This window comes from Capra hircus, chromosome 15 (assembly GCF_001704415.2).
Source record: "Capra hircus breed San Clemente chromosome 15, ASM170441v1, whole genome shotgun sequence".
Lineage (NCBI taxonomy): Eukaryota > Metazoa > Chordata > Mammalia > Artiodactyla > Bovidae > Capra > Capra hircus.
This window is the reverse complement of record NC_030822.1, coordinates 26339303-26357733: the sequence shown is the minus strand read 5'-3', so window position 1 is coordinate 26357733 and position 18431 is coordinate 26339303. Positions and strand designations below refer to the sequence as shown.

At 47.5% G+C, this 18431-nt stretch overlaps 1 protein-coding gene across 1 annotated transcript in view; it reads left to right on the top strand.

Moving 5' to 3' along the window:
* The window catches only part of MYO7A (myosin VIIA), a 104379-nt gene that overhangs the window by 61835 nt on the left and 24113 nt on the right, over positions 1–18431 (top strand). The window contains exons 26-32 of the mRNA XM_018059307.1: positions 98–274; positions 723–812; positions 2172–2299; positions 4980–5106; positions 6304–6423; positions 6795–6968; positions 8080–8307. Coding sequence (XP_017914796.1) covers positions 98–274; positions 723–812; positions 2172–2299; positions 4980–5106; positions 6304–6423; positions 6795–6968; positions 8080–8307 — 1044 coding nt within the window. The remainder of the gene's footprint in view (positions 1–97; positions 275–722; positions 813–2171; positions 2300–4979; positions 5107–6303; positions 6424–6794; positions 6969–8079; positions 8308–18431) is intronic.

Sequence of the window (18431 nt, the reverse complement as noted above, 5' to 3'; positions counted from 1 at the left end):
GTGGGTGGGGGTTCTCTAGCCTCTCTGTGGGTCATTTTGATGGCTTTGGTAACATCCTGTGCTCGGGCTTTCTGAGTGGCATGGCTCTGCCTCCCAGGCGGCCCTGGCAGTCTGGATCACCATCCTCCGGTTCATGGGGGACCTCCCAGAGCCCAGGTACCACACGGCCATGAGTGACGGCAGCGAGAAGATTCCCGTGATGACCAAGATTTACGAGACCCTGGGCAAGAAGACCTACAAGAGGGAGCTGCAGGCCCTGCAGGGCGAGGGTGAGGTGAGTCCCAGGTGCCCGGTGGCTACTGTCCCACCCAGGCCATCCCCAGCCTTAAGGTCTTCAGCAGAAGGACGTACAAAAATTGCCTCTGCCTCCCCCCCGACCCTTGCCCTGCTCTGTCTACTCCTGAGAATGAATGTGTGAGCGTTGATAGACTGTAGAGTGCTGACCACTGTTGAGGCCACGTGGCAGGGACAGATCTTGAAACAGGCTTTGCAGTCAGAGACAGCTTCCATTTAGACTTGTTAGGGGGTGGTTTGTGGGTTACTGTACTTCTCAGAGTCTGTTTTCCCATCTGCCACTTGACTGATGGTGGGTTGGAGGGGCAAGGTAAGGTATACGTTGTAAATGTTAGTGTGGGCTTGAGCTAATTCTGGCTACATTGTCAAGTGCTCTTGTCATTATTGATGGCCCAGTCACTTGACCTTGACCCTTGTTTGTCCGGCAGGCCCAGCTCCCTGATGGGCAAAAGAAGAGCAGTGTGAGGCACAAGCTGGTGCACTTGACCTTGAAAAAGAAGTCCAAACTGACAGAGGAGGTGAGAGCAGACCCTGCACAGCCTTGGTGGCCTAGACTGGGCTTGGGACCCACAAGGACACGAATGGATCCTGCCTGTCCTCAGGGGACCGGGGTGGCTGGCAGGACAGTGTTAGGTGTGATCAGGCAGATGGGATGCAAGGAAGAGGGTGCTATGCTCAGTCTGAGGCCAGTCAGGGGGGCTTCCAGGAAGAGGGGTCATAGGAGCTGGGCAGGGCTGGAGAGGCCCTCCCCAGATGGTGGGAGGGAAGACCTTTCTTGCCAGGGCATGGACTCACTGCCTCTGATCCAGGGACTTTTTAACTGATGAAAACATTTCTGTGAGTTAAGAGTATCCTTGGGGCATTAGCACTATTAGTTTGTTTGAATTAATTCATTTATGTTTTGTGTTTTCTGAGCACTGTCCTGGCCCCTTGCTCCAGGACTGTCCAGGTTGTCAAGGCCGACAGACACGAAGGCATTCATGGTACAGAGGGACTGGCTCCTCCAAGCCTCTGCTTTTATGCACACTGGTCCCTCTGCTTAAAATTTTGCCTTCTTCTTCTGTGCTTTGGGGTCACCTCCTCCAGGAAGCCTTTCCCAAGACAGGCTCAGGCTGCTCCTCTGGGACTTCTTGAGCATGCCTTGCCTTTGTCTTCCTCTTGTTCCCCATCAGACCCTCCAGTCTGGTCTGATAGCTTCGTAGCCTCAGATTTGAATCCCAGCTCTGCTCGATAGCCAAGGCACCCAGAGAAGAAAAAGGCCTGCTAGTGGGTTCCTAGGATGATGACTTGAGCTGCTGACTGTGGGTGCTCAGTGGACATGAGGCCCTCTGGAGCCCTTCCTGTCTGCAGGGGCATGCTCCCACCATTCACCCTCTCACCTGCTCCATGTCTCGGCACAGGGTGGGGCTGGCGCTGTGGGCTGTGTGGAACCTGAGAAGAGAAGTCCATTCGAAAGAACCCAGGCCTGAGGCTGTTGGCATGGGGCCAGGGTACTAATGATGGGTGATGGTGGTGCTTGGAAGGCGGGTAGACTCTGGCTGTCGGAGTGGTGTGCGGCCCATCTTAGAGAGCTAGGGATCCCATCAGGGGTCAGAGGAGCAGCCCCTACCCTGCCTGGGGGGACCTCCCTGCAGGGAGTGCTGTCAGGGAGATTGAAGAGTAGCCTTGTCCTCAGAAGGGGGTGGCACCAGGCCAGCGCCCCCTGGCTGTGTGGGCCAGGCATCGACCCGGCGTCTGTCCTGCACGGGGCCAGTGGTATGACGGTACTGAGGAGCCAGCTCTCTGGCCACTCCCAGAGTTCTGCTTTCCCGGGGAGTGGGCAGACTCAGGCAAGCGGGAGAGCCCTGCTTGAGCCTCTGCCCTCCCCTGTGTCCCAGGTGACCAAGAGGCTGCACGACGGGGAGTCCATGGTGCAGGGCAACAGCATGCTGGAGGACCGGCCCACCTCCAACCTGGAGAAGCTGCACTTCATCATTGGCAATGGCATCCTGCGGCCAGCACTCCGGTCAGCGCCTGAGGGCCGGGGCTCAGGGAGGGGGCAGCTGGCAGGGGGAGCCATCCCGCTCTTCCAGCCCCACAAGGCTTTGAGTGGCAGAATCGTGGCTCCGTCACTTTCAGTTCAGTTCAGTCGCTCTGACTGAGTCGTGTCTGACTCTTTGCGACCTCATAAACCACAGCACGCCAGGCCTCCCTCCCCGAGTCCACCCAAACCCATGTCCATTGTGTCGGTGATGCCATCCAACCATCTCATCCTCTGTCGTCCCCTTCTCCTCCTGCCCTCAATCTTTCCCAGCATCACAGTCTTTTCAAATGAGTCAGCTCTCTGCATCAGGTGGCCAAAGTATTGGAGCTTCAGCTTCAACATCAGTCCCTCTAATGAACAGCCAGGATTAATCTCCTTTAGGATGGACTGGTTGGATCTCCTTGCAGTCCAATTTAGCAACTGATTAAGCCAAGCAGGCCTGGGTTTAGCTCTGCTGGTGGCTGGTTGTGTAGTCTTGGTAGAGTGATTTTATCTTTGCAAGCTTCAGTTTCCTCCTCTGTTAAGATGGAATGATAATAGTACCTACCTTGTAGGCTTGTGGGCGGATAAAACTATGAAAAGTGTGACCTAGGACCTCCATAGTGGGCACTCAGTAGATGGTAGCTGTTGGCTATTAGCATTATCTGATGTGTAACCCATCCCTGCTGGCACCTTCAGTGCACCCCGCCCAGGCCTGTGCTCAGGGTTACTGTGGTCAGAAGGCATCCAGCACATGCCCCCCTTCCCCACCCAGGCCAAGGAGAGGCCTTTGCTTGGGTCCCTGGGGTGTTGTGGAAGAGCTGGGATGGTCTGTGACTTTTCAGGAGCAATTAAGGAATCAACTCAGCTGCATCAGTTGCTTGAAAACACGGTTTCTGTGAGAATTCCATCTGCACAAGATGTCTGGTTAGGAGAGCCGACCACGAACTCGTGTGTTGGCTGGGAGAACAGCAGGATGGGGTGGGTGGGGAGGTCAAGTATCATCTTACCAATAGGAGACAGGAGGTCCAGAGAAGGGAAGAGTTTTGCCCAGGGGTCACTGGCCTCTCTTTCATTGCTCCTTGAGGCCAGTTACTACCTTGCTCGCCAGATGTAGCACTTGGGGCTGTCAGCCCCTGGGGAGAAAAGGTAATTGCTCAAGGTATGTTTAAGGGTCAAGAATTTACCTCCTAATTAATCTCATCATCAGACCTTAAGTGGTGCTTCTAAATAACACAGTACCAGGAGCCCTGGACTGAGTCAGAAGCCTAGGTGCAGACTCCCTGAGGGTCCACGACTAATCCCTCCCTTCTCTCGACCTCCATATTCCTGCTCAGAAAGTGAACAGGGTCAGGGCTTCTAGCTACTGGTCTGTGACAAGATGGGGAAAATAAGGATGCTTCTAAGTTTGATTTATTTAAAACACGGTTCTTTGTTCTGAGGTTTTGCCCTTCCTACTTTTTGGATATTAAAATTACCTTTGTTTTATAGAATGATTGTGATATAGACAGTGGGCAGGTGCTGTGTATTTGGTGTGTTTTAAATGTCCTTATTCGTCATTATAAGTTGATGACAATTAAATTATAAGCTATTCAACTTAGTAAGTTAGCAACTTCTAGAATTTATTTTGAAGTTGTATTGGTCTGTGAGCTCTCAAAATTGGGGAGCCACTGAATTAGAAACCTGCCCTTCTAAGAGAGAAGAACAGCAGTGAGTGCCCCCTGGTGGTTACTGCACCACGGTGGGGCCAGCCTTTGGCCCTGAATGGATAGGCACCATCTTAAGGCTTAGCTAGGCTAGCATCTTTGGGGGTTTACTATGCTGGGTATCGTGCCAGGGGCTGTATAAGCCTTGGCTCATTTTACTTCACAACAGTCTTATAAGGAGGGTGCTATCACTTCCCTTTAAAATGAAATCAACACAAAACAAAAAACTACCTTCATTGTTTTATCTGATTACAAAAATAATGCGTGCATGCTCACTTGCTCAGTCATGTCCGACTCTTTGCGACCCCATGGACTGCCAGTCCGCAAGGCTCCTCTGCCCATGGAATTTTCCAGGCAAGAATACTGGAGTGGGTTGCCATTTCCTCCTTCAGGGGATCTTCCTGACCCAGGGATCAAAAGTAATACATGGCCACTTAAATATTCAAACATAAGGAAACATATCAAGAGAACATCAAAGTCCCTACTCATTTCCTCCCCCAGAGAAACTCCCCAGATGTTTTTCCCATTTCCTGCTCTGCCAGTTTCCATTAGTGGAAGTTGTACCTGCTGCTGAGACTGTGGGTGGGGCTCAGAGGTGAACTCACCTGCCCAGGCCATGCAGCTTGGTGAGGGGTGGGGGGGGCGGATGGAGCCTGTGCTTCCCATCAGAGTGGTCATTACTGACCATGGCCCCGTGCCCAGAGCAGGGTGTGCACCACCCTGTGGATCGGGGGCCCTGGACTCTGGATTGGAGTCAGGTACGAACGTGCTTCATGTCCGATGAGTCTGTCTCTTCCAAAGCCAGACCCTCCCCAGAGCCCTGGGCTCAGCCTTCCCCACCTGGTCCCACTGACCTCCCTCCTCCTGGGTCATCCCTTTCAAGTGGGGGAGTAGGCATCTCATCTGCTGCTGGGATGGAGGGTGGGCTTTCCCTCTGAGACAGTCTGTCTCCCTTCCTTGTATCCCACTCTGCTTAGGGATGAGATCTACTGCCAGATCAGCAAGCAGCTCACTCACAACCCCTCCAAGAGCAGCTACGCCCGGGGCTGGATCCTCGTGTCTCTCTGCGTGGGCTGCTTCGCCCCCTCTGAGAAGTTCGTTAAGGTAGTGGAGGCTTTTGGCCTCTAGGGATGGGAAGGGGAACTGGGCTCGGTCTCTGGTGTCAATGAGCAGAGCATGGAGAAGCACCTCAGAGGGCAGAGGGGCTTGGCAGTGAGGTCCTGCCCAGGTCATCTCCTCCCAGACCTCCCGGCCTCTGCGGGGCCCATCTTCCTGGCCCTCCTCCTAGGCACCCACCACTTCACTTCTGACTCCCCTGGCCCCACTTGATTTATGCAGACGCTGAGTTTAACAGCAGTATCTCTGGGACCTTCCACATGCTGGTCTGAAGCACTTCAGTTCATCTAAGGCGCTTTTGTGACCCTGGGTGCCAGGCTTTGGGTCCTGGGGACACAGAGGCAGAGCAGCTGACGGCTGGATCAGCCCAGCTGGTCAGCACTGTGAGGAGTGGGGAGGTCAGGGAGGTGGACCCTGGAGGAAGAGGAGCAGTTAAGCTGGGTGCAGGGCAGGGGTGGTGTGTGGGGTGAGGCCAGAGGCATGGCTAAGACTAGAAAGGCCTGGATTGTCACAGCCTTTTTGTCAGTGTGAGGCACGTGGACTTGATCTAGAGGGCAGTGGGGAGCCCTGAGAAGCTGAGGAGGGGCGTGGATGGAGGTGTCCCTAGAAGCAGGTTGTGGGTGGAGGAACCAGAGGCAGGAGACCTGGGAAAGTTGCTCTGATGGTCCAGGTGTTACTGACCTGGGTCCATGAACCTTTTAATCAATAGAAGTTGATAAGAGGCCAGACGTGAAATTCAGGCAAGGCTTTACTGAGGCTGGTGCTGTGGTACAAGGGAGCAAGAACAAGAAACGGGTGCCGCTGCTTGCTCCCTGGCTCCTTAAATGAGGTGAGGGTGGGGACTGATTGATGGGTCCGATCAGGGGTTGTCTGCCCACCCCCTTGGTGGTGGTGCTGTGTGCAGGGCTCATGGAAAAGTCCCTGCCTCTGCTCCCAGCAGCTCAGAAATGGCAGTTGGTTTCTGGCATTTTTGGTATCTTATTGTTCATAATTGCTCCCACTGCACCTGTGCAGTTATTTTCAGTCCCTTTTGGTTTCTTTGTATTTTGTTGCTCAAGGAAATATTTGTCTAGGTGCAAGCACTCTGGCAAAGGGTCCCAGGTCCCAGCCTATCAGCCTGTCTCACAGGTGGGGAGGCCGAGGGAGGCTGGAGTGGGGTCCCCTGAGCTGGTCCTCTGTCCGTAGTACCTGCGGAACTTCATCCATGGGGGACCCCCTGGCTACGCCCCGTACTGTGAGGAGCGACTCAGGAGGACCTTTGTCAACGGGACACGAACACAGCCGCCCAGCTGGCTGGAGCTGCAGGTGTGGCCCCCGGGCGTGTGTGCTTGTGTGTGTGCGCGCTTGTGTCACCGTACACTCCAGTGCCCTGGAAACATTCCCTGCTTTGGGATTCTGTGGTCTTTCAAGCACGCACCCTCAAGTTCTGGAGTCTCAAGCCCCTGGAACAGGAAAGCCCCCAGTGGGCAATGACTCCATCTGCTGGCTTTATAGTCAACGTGACTTGGCGGGTGTTCCTCTGTGTCTCAATGGCTTCATCTGTGACCAGGGACAGGCAATGTGCTGTGGGATGTTTAGGTCTGAGGGCTCCATCTCCAGAGGGAGCTGGGAGCCCAGAGGGAGTGAGATGTTCTGAAGTGAAAGGATTCCCACAAACTCTCCTGGGTCACTTTCAGGCCACCAAGTCCAAGAAGCCCATCATGTTGCCTGTGACGTTCATGGATGGGACCACCAAGACGCTGTTGACGGACTCGGCGACCACAGCCAAGGAGCTCTGCAATGCGCTGGCCGACAAGATCTCGCTCAAGGACCGCTTCGGGTTCTCCCTCTACATCGCCCTGTTTGATAAGGTGAGGCCAGCCTGGAAGCACCTCCTCCTGGCACCACCAGGGCCGCCCACCAGCTCCCACCCCACTGCCGCCACCTACCGGCTCGGGCGCCCTTGCACGGTTACTTCCAGGGCCTCAGTTACCTCCTCCGTAAACCAGTGGGAACCCTGGCCCTGCCCCAGCCCCTTAGGGTCATGGAGGGATCCTAAGCACCTAAAGAGAAACCCAACCACACAACGGAGATTGAAGCCCAGGGCTTGCTGCACGCATAGGTGCCCAGGTGGATCCAACCCTCTGCTGATGACAGAGAAAGAGCATGGTGGAGAGACAGCCACTGGCTCTGAGATCCAGTTTTCCTGTTTGCAAATAGACTTATGATTCCTTATCAGGAACGGTAGTTTCTTTGCACTTGTTTTGGACCACCCAGACCTAGACTGTATGCCTCTCGGGGCACATATGGGCCTGGAGCCTTCTCTGCTGAGCCTGGCCTTGTTGTTGGTTCGTCACTAAGTCGTGACTGACTCTGTGCGACCCCGTGGACTGTGACCCACCAGGCTTCTCTGTCCATGGGATTTGCCAAGGCAAGAATACTAGAGTGGGTTGCATTTCCTTTTCTGGGGAATCTGCCATTTCCTTCTCCAGGGGATCTTCCTGACCCAGGGATCGAACCTGAATCTTTTGTGTCTCCTGCATTGGCAGATGGATTCTTTACCACTGAGCTACCAGAGAAGCTGAGCTGGGTCCTGCACACCCAGGATCACCACAGGCTGCAGAGATGCCCCTACCCCCCATCCTAGCAGGTCCAGTGATGGCAACATGTTCTCTGATGCCATTTCTCTCACCAACAGACACCTTCTGTGTCTTCAGTGACCATGTGCCCATCAGAGTTTCACAAAAAGCTTCCATTAGGAAATAGGAATCCCTTGGTTGCTATGCCAGCTCAGCGCCCGTGTTGGGATCCAGGGGTTCCCCTCTGCTGGTCTGCCTCCTGGGTGACCTGGGCAGACCCCTCCTTGCCCTGAGCCTTGGTTTTCCATCTGAACCAGAACAGCTGGTGCAGTTGATGGCTCCTTGCAGTCCTTCCCTGCCTGCTCACCCTTCCGCTGGGTGACCTCTAACCCTCTGCCCACAGGTGTCCTCCCTGGGCAGTGGCAGCGACCACGTCATGGACGCTATCTCCCAGTGTGAACAGTACGCCAAGGAGCAGGGTGCCCAGGAGCGCAACGCCCCGTGGAGGCTCTTCTTCCGCAAGGAGGTCTTCACGCCCTGGCACAACCCCTCAGAAGACAATGTGGCCACTAACCTCATCTACCAGCAGGTGGTGCGAGGGGTCAAGTTTGGGGAGTACAGGTGTGAGAAGGTGAGTGAGAGCTAATTTTCTGGCAGAGCTTGCTTGCTTCTTAGTTGGCTGTTTGCTGAGTTTGGCTCAGCGTTGCTATCCCTGGCTCACCATCAGTGAGTGGGAAGGTTAGCCACATGGAGGCCGGCGTCGTCTAGGCTCCTCTTAGGTTTAGCACCAAACCCATAGGCTGGGAAAGATGGCAGGAGGAGAAGGGGGCGACAGAGGATGAGATGGTTGGATGGCATCACTGACTCAATGGACATGAGTCTGAGCAAACTCCGGGAGATAGCGATGGGCAGGGAAGCCTGGCAGGCTACTGTCCACAGGGTCAGACATGACTGAAGTGACTGAGCATGGCACACTGGAGTGAGGGCTTTGGAGAATAGCCTGAATCCTGCCTGTGGGAGGTGTTCCTGCCCTGCTCTAGTGACTGCGTGGCGCAGAGTGCATGCTTCACAACGTGCTGTATTGTTCTTTTTGAAAAATCTCTATCAAATCATTTTATTTACTTATTCATTTATATTGGAGTATATTTGATTTACAATGTTGTGTTAGATTCAGGTTTACAGCAAAGTGATTTAGTTATATGTGAACATATATTCATTCTTCTCTGGATTCTTTTCCCATATAGCTTATTAGAGAGTATTGATAGAAATCCCTGTGCTATATAGTAGATCCTTATTGATTATCTATTTTATTAATACACTTAGTAGTGTATATATGTTAATACCAACCTCCAAATTTATCCCACACTCTTTTCCTCTTTGGTAACCCGAAATTTGTTTTTGAAGTCAGCATGTCTTTTTCTGTTTTGTAAATAAGTTCATTTGTATAATTTTTCTTAGATTCCACATATAAGAGATATCATATGATATGTGTCTTTCGTTGACTTACTTTACTTGGTATGATAATCTCTGGGTCCATCCATGTTGCTGCAAATGGCATTATTTCATTCTTTTTAATGGTTGAATAATCTATTGTGGGGCTTTCCAGATGGCTCAGTGGTAAAGAATCCACCTGCCAAGCAGGAGACGTGTGTTCGATCCCTGGTTTGGGAAGATCCCCTGAAGAAAGAAATGGCAATCCACTGCAGTATTCTTGCCTGGGAAATCCCATGGACAGAGGATCCTGGTGGGCTATAGTCCATGGGGTTGCAAGAGTTGGACACAACTTAGCAACTAAACAGCAATATTCTTTTGTGTATATATATATGCATGACATATTCTTGGGCTTCTCTGGTGGCTCAGATGGTAAAGAATCTGCCTGCAGTGTGGGAGACCTGAGTTCGATCCCTGGGTTGGGAAGATCCCCTGGAAAAGGGAATGGCTACCCACTCCAGTATTCTTGCCTGAAGAATTCCATGGACAGCTGGCTACAGTCCATGGGGTTGTAGAGAGTCAGACATGACTGAGCGACTAACACTTTCACGGCATATTCTTTATCCATTTCTCTGTCGATGAACATTTAGGTTGCTTGGCATGTCTTGGCTATTATAAATAGCACTGCAGTGAACACTGGGGCACATATATCTTTTCAAAGTATGGGTTTCTCTGGATATATGCCCAGGAGTGAGAATGTTAGATCACATGGTAGTTCTATTTTTAGTTTTTAAAAGACCTGTCATGCTGTTTCCATAGCGTGCTGTGCTTAGTTGTTCAATAGCCATGCCAAATTTACATTCCCATCAGCAGGGTAGGAGGGTTCCCTTTTCTCCATATCCTTGCCAGCATTTATTACTTGTAGACTTTTTGAATATGGCCTTTCTGATTGGGTGTGAGGTAATACTTCACTGTAGTTTTGATTTGTGTTTCTCTGATATAATTAGTGATACTGACCATCTTTCATGTGCTTTTTGACCATCTGTATGTCTTTGGAGAAATGTCTATTTAGATCGTCTGCCCATTTTTTGATTAGGTTGTTTGTTTGCTGCTGAGTTGCGTGAGTTGTTTGTACATATTGGAGATTAATTCCTTGCTGGTTGCATTGTTTGCAAATATTTTCTCCCATTCTGTTATCTTTCTGTTTTGTGGGTGATTTCCTTTGCTGTGCAAAAGCATTTGAGTTTCCTACGTGTTTCTTTTTGTTTTTATTTTCGCTACTCTAGGAGATGGATTGGAAAAGATATTGCTGCAATTTATGTCACAGAATGTTCTGCCTATCTTTTCCTCCAAGCGTTTTATAGTATCCAGTCTTACATCTAGGTCTTTAATCCATTTTGAGCTTATATTTGTGTATGGTGTTAGAGAGTGTTCTAATTTCATTCTTTTACATGGAGCTGTCCAGCTTTCCCAGCACCATTTATTGAAGAGACTGTCTTTTCTCCATTGTGTAGTTTTGCCTCCTTTGTCATTCATTAGTTGACCAGAGGTGCCTGGGTCTATTTCTGGACTTTCTATCATGTTCCATTGATCTATATTTCTACTTGTGTGCCAGTGCCATACTGTTTTGACTGTAGCTTTGTAGTAAATAGTCTGAAGTCAGAGAGCCTGATTCCTCCAGCTCCGTTTTCTTTTTTCTCAAGATTGCTTTGGCTATTCGGATTCTTTTGTGTCTCTATACAGATTTTAAAGGTTTTAAAGGTTTTTATTTTAGTTCTGTGAAAAATGCCATTGGTGATTTGAGAGGGATTGCATTGAATCCATAGATTGCCTTGGACAGTATAGACACTTTGACAATATTGATTCTTCTAATCTAAGAACATGGTGTATCTTTCCATCTGTTTTTGTCACCTTCAGTTTCTTTCATCAACATCTTACAGTTTTCAGAGTACAGGGTTTTTGCCTCCTTACGTAGGTCTATTCCTAGGTATTTTATTGTTTTCGATGTGATGGTAAATGGGATTGTTTCCTTAATTTCTCTTTCTGATTTTTGTTGTTACTGTATAGAAATGCAAGATATTTCTTCATATTAATTTTGTAGCCTGAAACTTTACCAAGTTCATTCATGAGCTCTAGTAGTTTTCTGGTAGCATCTTTAGGATTTTCCATGTATAGTAGGTCCCCTACATTTGAACGAGTTTTGTTCTGAGAGTGCATCCATGAGTCTAATTTGTTTATGTCTGACAGGTATCCAACTAACACAATCAGCTATATAGTAGTGTACTATATAGTCTTATAGTACTTTTCACACAAATAACACATAAAAGACAACAAAATAAAGCATTTCTAATCTTGCATGTAGTACCTTCAAAGTACAGTACAACAGCTGGCATAGAGAGGCTGGCATTGAGTAAACAGGCAAGAAGGTTATTGCCTGAAGGAGGGAGAGGAGGTGGGAGATGGTAGAGCTGAAGGGTCACCAGCACCAGGAGATGGAGGGCAAGTTGCAATCTCACTCACGTCTGACACTGACGGCACAGGTTCTGGCTCCTTGCTGGATTCAATTCTATCTACCCTCTTGAAAAAATGATCCAGTGATGTCTGGGTAGAAGCTCTTTTTTTTCTCATCATCATGACACAGTGGCCCTGGATGGCATTCTAAACAGCAGCTGCAAGCTTCGTGCACTGTTCTGTGCTTAGGTTCTGTGCCTCAAAACTGATAGTGCCTCCTCAAATCGAGAAGATCTTGCCATTCCCTGTGTCGTGAATCTGTTTGGTTACTTCTTCCTCTTGTCTCTGTCCTTTGTCTGGGCCTCCAGTTCCATCAGGTCTTCATTAGTAAACTCCTTGTGTTGCATAGCAAGGAGTTCAACAAAGTCATCCTCTTGCAAATCTAGCTTGAAATAAAGAATGTGCTACTGTACGCTATACAGTACTGTGCAGTAAAGCACAGCCACTCGGAGAGGGTGCACACACGTGACAATGTATGCCAGATGCGTGAACTGACTTATGTGCCTGGACATGCAAACACGTGTACACCTTTGGAAGTTCACAACCTGAAGGTTCGTATGTAGGGGACTTACTGTGTAGTATCATACCATATGCAAACAGTGACTATTTTACTTCTTTTTCAGTTTGGATTCCTTTTATTTCTGTTTCTTCTCTGATTGACATGGCTACAACTTCCAAAACTACATTGAATAAAAGGGGCAAGAGTGGACATCCTTCTCTTGTTTTTGGTCTTAAAGGAAATACTTTCAGTTTTTCACCATGGTGAAGGATGTTAGATGTGGTTTTGTCATATATGGCCTTTGTTATGTTGAGTTAGTTTCTATGCCCACTTTCTGGAGAGTTTTGATCACATATGGCTGTTGAATTCTGTCAAAAGCTTTTCCTGCTTGTATGAGGTTGACCATATTGTTTTTATTCTTCAGTTTTCTGCATGTATTAGGTTGATCATATTGACTTGCCAATATTGAAGAATTTTTGCATCCCTGGGATAAATCTCACTTGATCATGGTGCATGAGCCTTTTACTGTAGTGTTGAATTTGGTTTGCTTGTATTTTGTTGAGGGTTTTCATGTCTGTGTTCATCAGTGATTTTCTTCTTCTTGGTGATATCTTTGTCTGGTTTTGGTATCAGGGTGATGGTGGCCTCATAGAATGAGTTTGGGAGTGTTGTTTTCTCTGCAATTTTTTGAAACAGTTTCAGAAATACAGATGTCAATCCTTCTCTAAATGTTTGATAGAATTAGTCTGTGAAGGCATCTGGTCCTGGATTTTTTTGTTTGTTTGAAGTTTTTGAATCACAGTTTCAATGTCAGTACTTGTGATTGGTCTGTTCGTATTTTCTATTTCTTCTAGGTTCAGTTCTGGAAGATTGTACATCTCTAAGAATTTGTCCATTTCCTCTAGACTGTCCATTTTATTGGCATATAGTTGCTTGTAGTAGTCTCAAAATCCTTTGTATTCTGTGGTATTGTAATTTCTCCTTTTTTCATTTCCAGTTTTATTGATTTGCCCCCTCTCCCTTTTTTTCTTGATGAGTCTGGCTAAAGGTTTATCAGTCTTATCTTTTTGAAGAAGCAGCTTTTAGTTTCATTGATCTTTGGGATTATTTTCTTTGTCTCTATTTCATTTATTTCTACTCTGATATTTATGATTTTCTTCCTTCCACTAACTTTGGGCTCTGTTTGTTCTTCTTTCTCTAGTTGCTTTTGGTGTAATGTTAGATTGTTTATTTGAGATTTTTCTTCTTATGTGATGTAAGATTGTATTGTATGAACTTCCCTCTTGAACAGTTTTGCTGCATTCCACAGGTTATAGATTATCATGTTTTTGTTTTCATTTGTCTCTAGGAATTTTTTGATTTCTCCATTGATTATTTAGTAGCCTATTGTTTATCCTCCATGTGTCTGTGTTTTTTTTTTTACATTTTTTTTCTTGTTGCTGATTTCTAATTTCATAGCTTTATGGTCAGAAAAGATGCTTGATGTGATTTCACTTCTTATTTATTAAGGCTGGCTTTATGGCCCAGCATGTGATCTACTCTGGAGAATGTTCTGTGTACACTTGAAAAGAATGTGCATTTGCTGCTTTTGGGTGAAATGCTTTATAAATATCTGTTAAAGAAGAGGAGCTAAAAAGCCTCTTGATGAAAGTAAAAGAGGAGAGTGAAAAAGTTGGCTTAAAGCTCAACATTCGGAAAACGAAAATCATGGCATCCGGTCCCATCACTTCATGGGAAATAGATGGGGAAATAGTAGAAACAGTGTCAGACTTTATTTTTTTGGGCTCCAAAATCACTGCAGATGGTGACTGCAGCCATGAAATTAAAAGATGCTAACTCTTTGGAAGAAAAGTGATGACCAACCTAGATAGCATATTCAAAAGCAGAGACATTACTTTGCCGACTAAGGTCCATCTAGTCAAGGCTATGGTTTTTCCTGTGGGGTCATGTATGGATGTGAGAGTTGGACTGTGAAGAAGCTGAGCACCAAAGAATTGATGCTTTTGAACTGTGGTGTTGGAGAAGACTCTTGAGAGTCCCTTGGACTGCAAGGACATCCAACCAGTCCATTCTGAAGGAGATCAGCCCTGGGATTTCTTTGGAAGGAATGATGCTGAAGCTGAAACTCCAGTACTTTGGCCACCTCATGTGAAGAGTTGACTCATTGGAAAAGACTCTGATGCTGGGAGGGATTGGGGGCAGGAGGAGAAGGGGGCAACTGAGGATGAGATGGCTGGATGGCATCGCTGACTCGATGGATGCGAGTCTGAGTGAACTCTGGGAGATGGTGATGGACAGGGAGGCCTGGTGTGCTGCGATTCATGGGGTCGCAAAGAGTCGGACACGACTGAGCGACTGAACTGAACTGAACACCTGGTCTAATGTGTCATTTAAGACCTGTGTTTCTTTATTGATTTCCTGTCTGGATGATCTGTCCATTGATGTAAATCGGGTGTTAGGGTCCTCCACTATTAGTGTGTTACTGTCAATACATTCTTTCATGGCTGTTAGCATTTGCCCTATATATTGCGGTGTCCCTGTGTTGGGTGCATATATATTTATAGTAGTTTCTTCTTGGATTGACTCCTTGGTCATTATGTAGTGTCCTCCTTTGTCTTTTATAACAGTCTTTATTTTAAAGCCTATTTGTCTAATAGGAGTGTTACTACTCCAGCTTTCTTTTGATGTCTATTTGCATGGAATGTGTGTTTTCATCCCCTCACTTTCAGTCTGTGTATATCCCTACATCTGAAGTGGGTTTCTCGTAGACAGAATATACATGGGTCTTGGTTTTGTATCCATTCAGGTAGTGTATGTCTTTTGGTTGTAGCATTTAATTCATTTTCATTTAAGGTAATTACCAATATGTATGCTCTTATTGAGAGAAGGCAAAGGCACCCCACTCCAGTACTCTTGCCTGGAAAATCCCATGGATGGAGGAGCCTGGTGGGCTGCAGTCCATGGGGTCACTAAGAGTCGGACACAACTGAGCGACTTCCCTTTCACTTTTCACTTTCATGTATTGGGGAAGGAAATGGCAACCCACTCCAGTGTTCTTGCCTGGAGAATCCCAGGGACGGGGGAGCCTGGTGGGCTGCCGTCTATGGGGACGCACAGAGTCAGATACGACTGAAGCGACTTGGCAGCAGCAGCATGCTTCCCAGGTGGCGATAGTGGTAAAGAACCTGTCTGCCAGTGCAGGAGATGTAAGAGACACTGGTTCAGTCTCTGGCTTGGGAAGATCCCCTGGAGGAGAGCATGGCAACCCATTCCAGTATTCTTGCCTGAAGAATCCCATGGGCAGAGGAGCTTGGCAGGCTACAGCCCATAGTGTTGCAAAGAGTTGGACACAACTGAAGTGACTTAGCACTCATGCATGTTCTTACCATGTTCTGCCATTTTGTTAATTGTTTTGGGATTGTTTTTGTAATTCTTGCTTCTTCTCTTCCTTTTTTGTTCTGTCCTCTTGTGATTTGATGACTATATTTAGTGTTGTGTTTGGATTCCTTTTCCTTTTGTGTGTGTGTATCTATTGTAGATTTTTGGTTTGTGGTTGCCATGAAGTTTCAATATAGCAGTCTACATGTATCCATGATTGTTTTAAGTTGCTGGTCACTTCATTTCAAATGCATTTCTAATATTCTGCATTTGCACCCTCTTCTCACAATTGCTGGGCTTGATACCATCTTTGTGTGTAAATGATTTCCTACGTTTACTGTATGTTTGCTTTTACCAGTGAGCTTTCCCAGTCATTATTTTCTTGTTTCTAGTTGTAGACTTTTCTGTCTAGAGAAGTTTCTTTAGCATTTGTTGCAAAGTTAGTCTGGTGGTGCTGAATTCTCCTAGCTTCTACTTGTCTGTAAAGCTTTTGATTTCTCCATCGAATCTGAATGAGAGCCTTGTTGGGTATTCTTGTTTGTAGGTTTTTCCAGTTCATCACTTTAAATGTATTTTGCCTCTCCTTTCTGGCCTGCAGAGTTTCTGCTGAAAAATCAGCTAATAACATTATGGGATATTCCTAAGCTCTTTTTCCCTTGTTGCTTTTAATATTTTCTTTTTGTCTTCAGTTTTTGTCAGTATATTAATATGTATCGGCATGTTCTCCCTTGAATTTATCCTGTATGGGACTTTTTGCTTCCTGGACTTGGGTGGCTGTTTCCTTTCCTGTATTTGGGAAGTTTCCACCTGTTATCTCTTCAAATATATTCTCAGCCCTTTCTCTCCCTTTTCTTCTGTGACCTGTATAACGTGAATGTTAGTGTGTTTAATGTTTTCTTGGAGGTCTCTTGAACTGTCCTCATTTCATTTTTTTCCTTTATTCTTTCTGTTTTATGGCAGTGATTTTCACCTTTGTGTCTCCTGGCTCACGTATCCTTTCTTCTGCTTCATTCTATCTTTCCTCCTAGTGTATTTTTCATTTCAGTTATTGTTCATCTCTAATTTTCTTCAAATTTTCTAGCCCTTTGTTAAACATTTATTTCATCTTCTCCGTCTGTGCCTTCATTCTTTTTCTGAGATCTTCGAGCATCTTTACCGTCATTACTCTGAATTCTTTTTCAGGTAGGTTGTCTGTCCCCCCTTCACTTAGTTGCTCTTCTGCGTTTTATCCTGTTCCTTCATCTGGAACATAGTCTTCTGCTGTCTCAATTTGTCTTTCTGTGTTTGCAGCCCCACAGGCTGCAGGATTATAGTTCCTCTTGCTTTTGGTGTCTGCCCTCTGGTGGACAGGGCTAGTCTAAGAGGCTTGTGCAGGCCTCCTGGTGTGAAGGACTGGTGCCTGCTCACTGGTGGCCAGAGCTGGATCTTGTCCCTCTGGTGGGCAAGGCTGTGTCAAGGGGTGTATTTAAGAGATGGCTGTGGGCTCAGGAAGACTTTAAGCTGCTGTCTGCTGATGGAATGGGGCTGTGTTCCTGTCCTTTTGGTTGTTCGGCCTGGTGCATCACAGCATTGGCGCCTTCGGCTGCTGAGTGGGGCCACATCTTGATGTCAAAATGGTGGCCTCCAGGACAACTCTATGCCAAATAATACCCAGTCCCTCCCCTACAAGTGTACTTGTCCTCACAGTGAGCCATGGTTGTCCTCGCTACCTCCCCAGGAGACCCTCCAAGACCTGCAGGCTCCTATGGAGCTGCTACTTTGCCCTGGGTCCACGTGCATGTGAAACCTTGTTTGCACCCTCTGAGACGGGAGTCTCTGTTTCTCCCAGACCTGTAAAATTCCTGCAATTAAGCCCAGGTGGCCTTCAAAGCCAAATGCTCTGGGGGCTCCTCTTCCCTTGGTCAGACCCCCACGCTGGGGAGCCTGACATGAGACTCAGAGCTCTCACTCCTGTGGAAAAGCTTCTGCAATGTAATTATTTTCCAGTTTGTGGTTGCCCACCCCGGATATATGGGATTGGATTTTATGGGGAATGCACCCTTCCTACTGTCTCACTGTGGCTTCTTTGTCTTTGGAAGTAGAGTATCTTTTCTGGCAGGTTCCAGTCCTTTTTTGTTGATGACTCTCCAGCAGTTAGCAGTAGTTTTGGTATTTTCATGAGAGAAGGTGAACTCTGGCCCTTTCAGTCTACCATCTTATTCTGTGCATCCTGCTACATTGTTCTGAATTACTCTAGAAACTTCTCTAAAGGAGTAAGAGATCCACTCATTTAGACCAGAGTCTGCAAACATGTATCCTTTTATCTCTGAGGACAGGATCGACGTGGGTGCTTTGTTTTTGATGGTTTTATGACATTTATGGTTCTGCTGAGTGATTAGATGGAGGAATGAGGATGGAAATGAAGGGAAGTGTTGGCGGCAGAGGCAGCAATGGTGGAGGTAGTGATGGTGTAGGTGATGGTAAGGGCAGTGATGATGATGGTGGTAAAGATGGTGGTGGGGATAATAACGGTGGTTTTGCTGTTGGTGAACTGATAAGTGAGTGAGTGAAGTCGCTCAGTTGTGTCCGACTCTTTGCGACCTCATGGACTGTAGCCTACTGGCTCCTCCATCCATGGGATTTTCCGGGCAAAGGTACTGGAGTGGGTTGCCATTTCCTTCTCCATGGTGAACTGATATTCAAGTAGAATTTATTAGTATAGCCATATCAGTTGCTAAAATTTTGAAATACTTTAAGCTGGTTGGAAAACTACTGTCTTCAAGGTGCCCAAGAGTCTTTCTCTATCGCTCCTGCTTCCAGAGTCCAAGGGAGCCCCAGGCAGGCATCTCTGGGGCTGCCATGCACCAGACTTAGGCAGAAAAGGGGCAAATGCTTAGTGCCCACCTGGCACTCCACAGCCTCTGCTGTATAGCCCAGTGGTTGCTCAGTACCTTGAC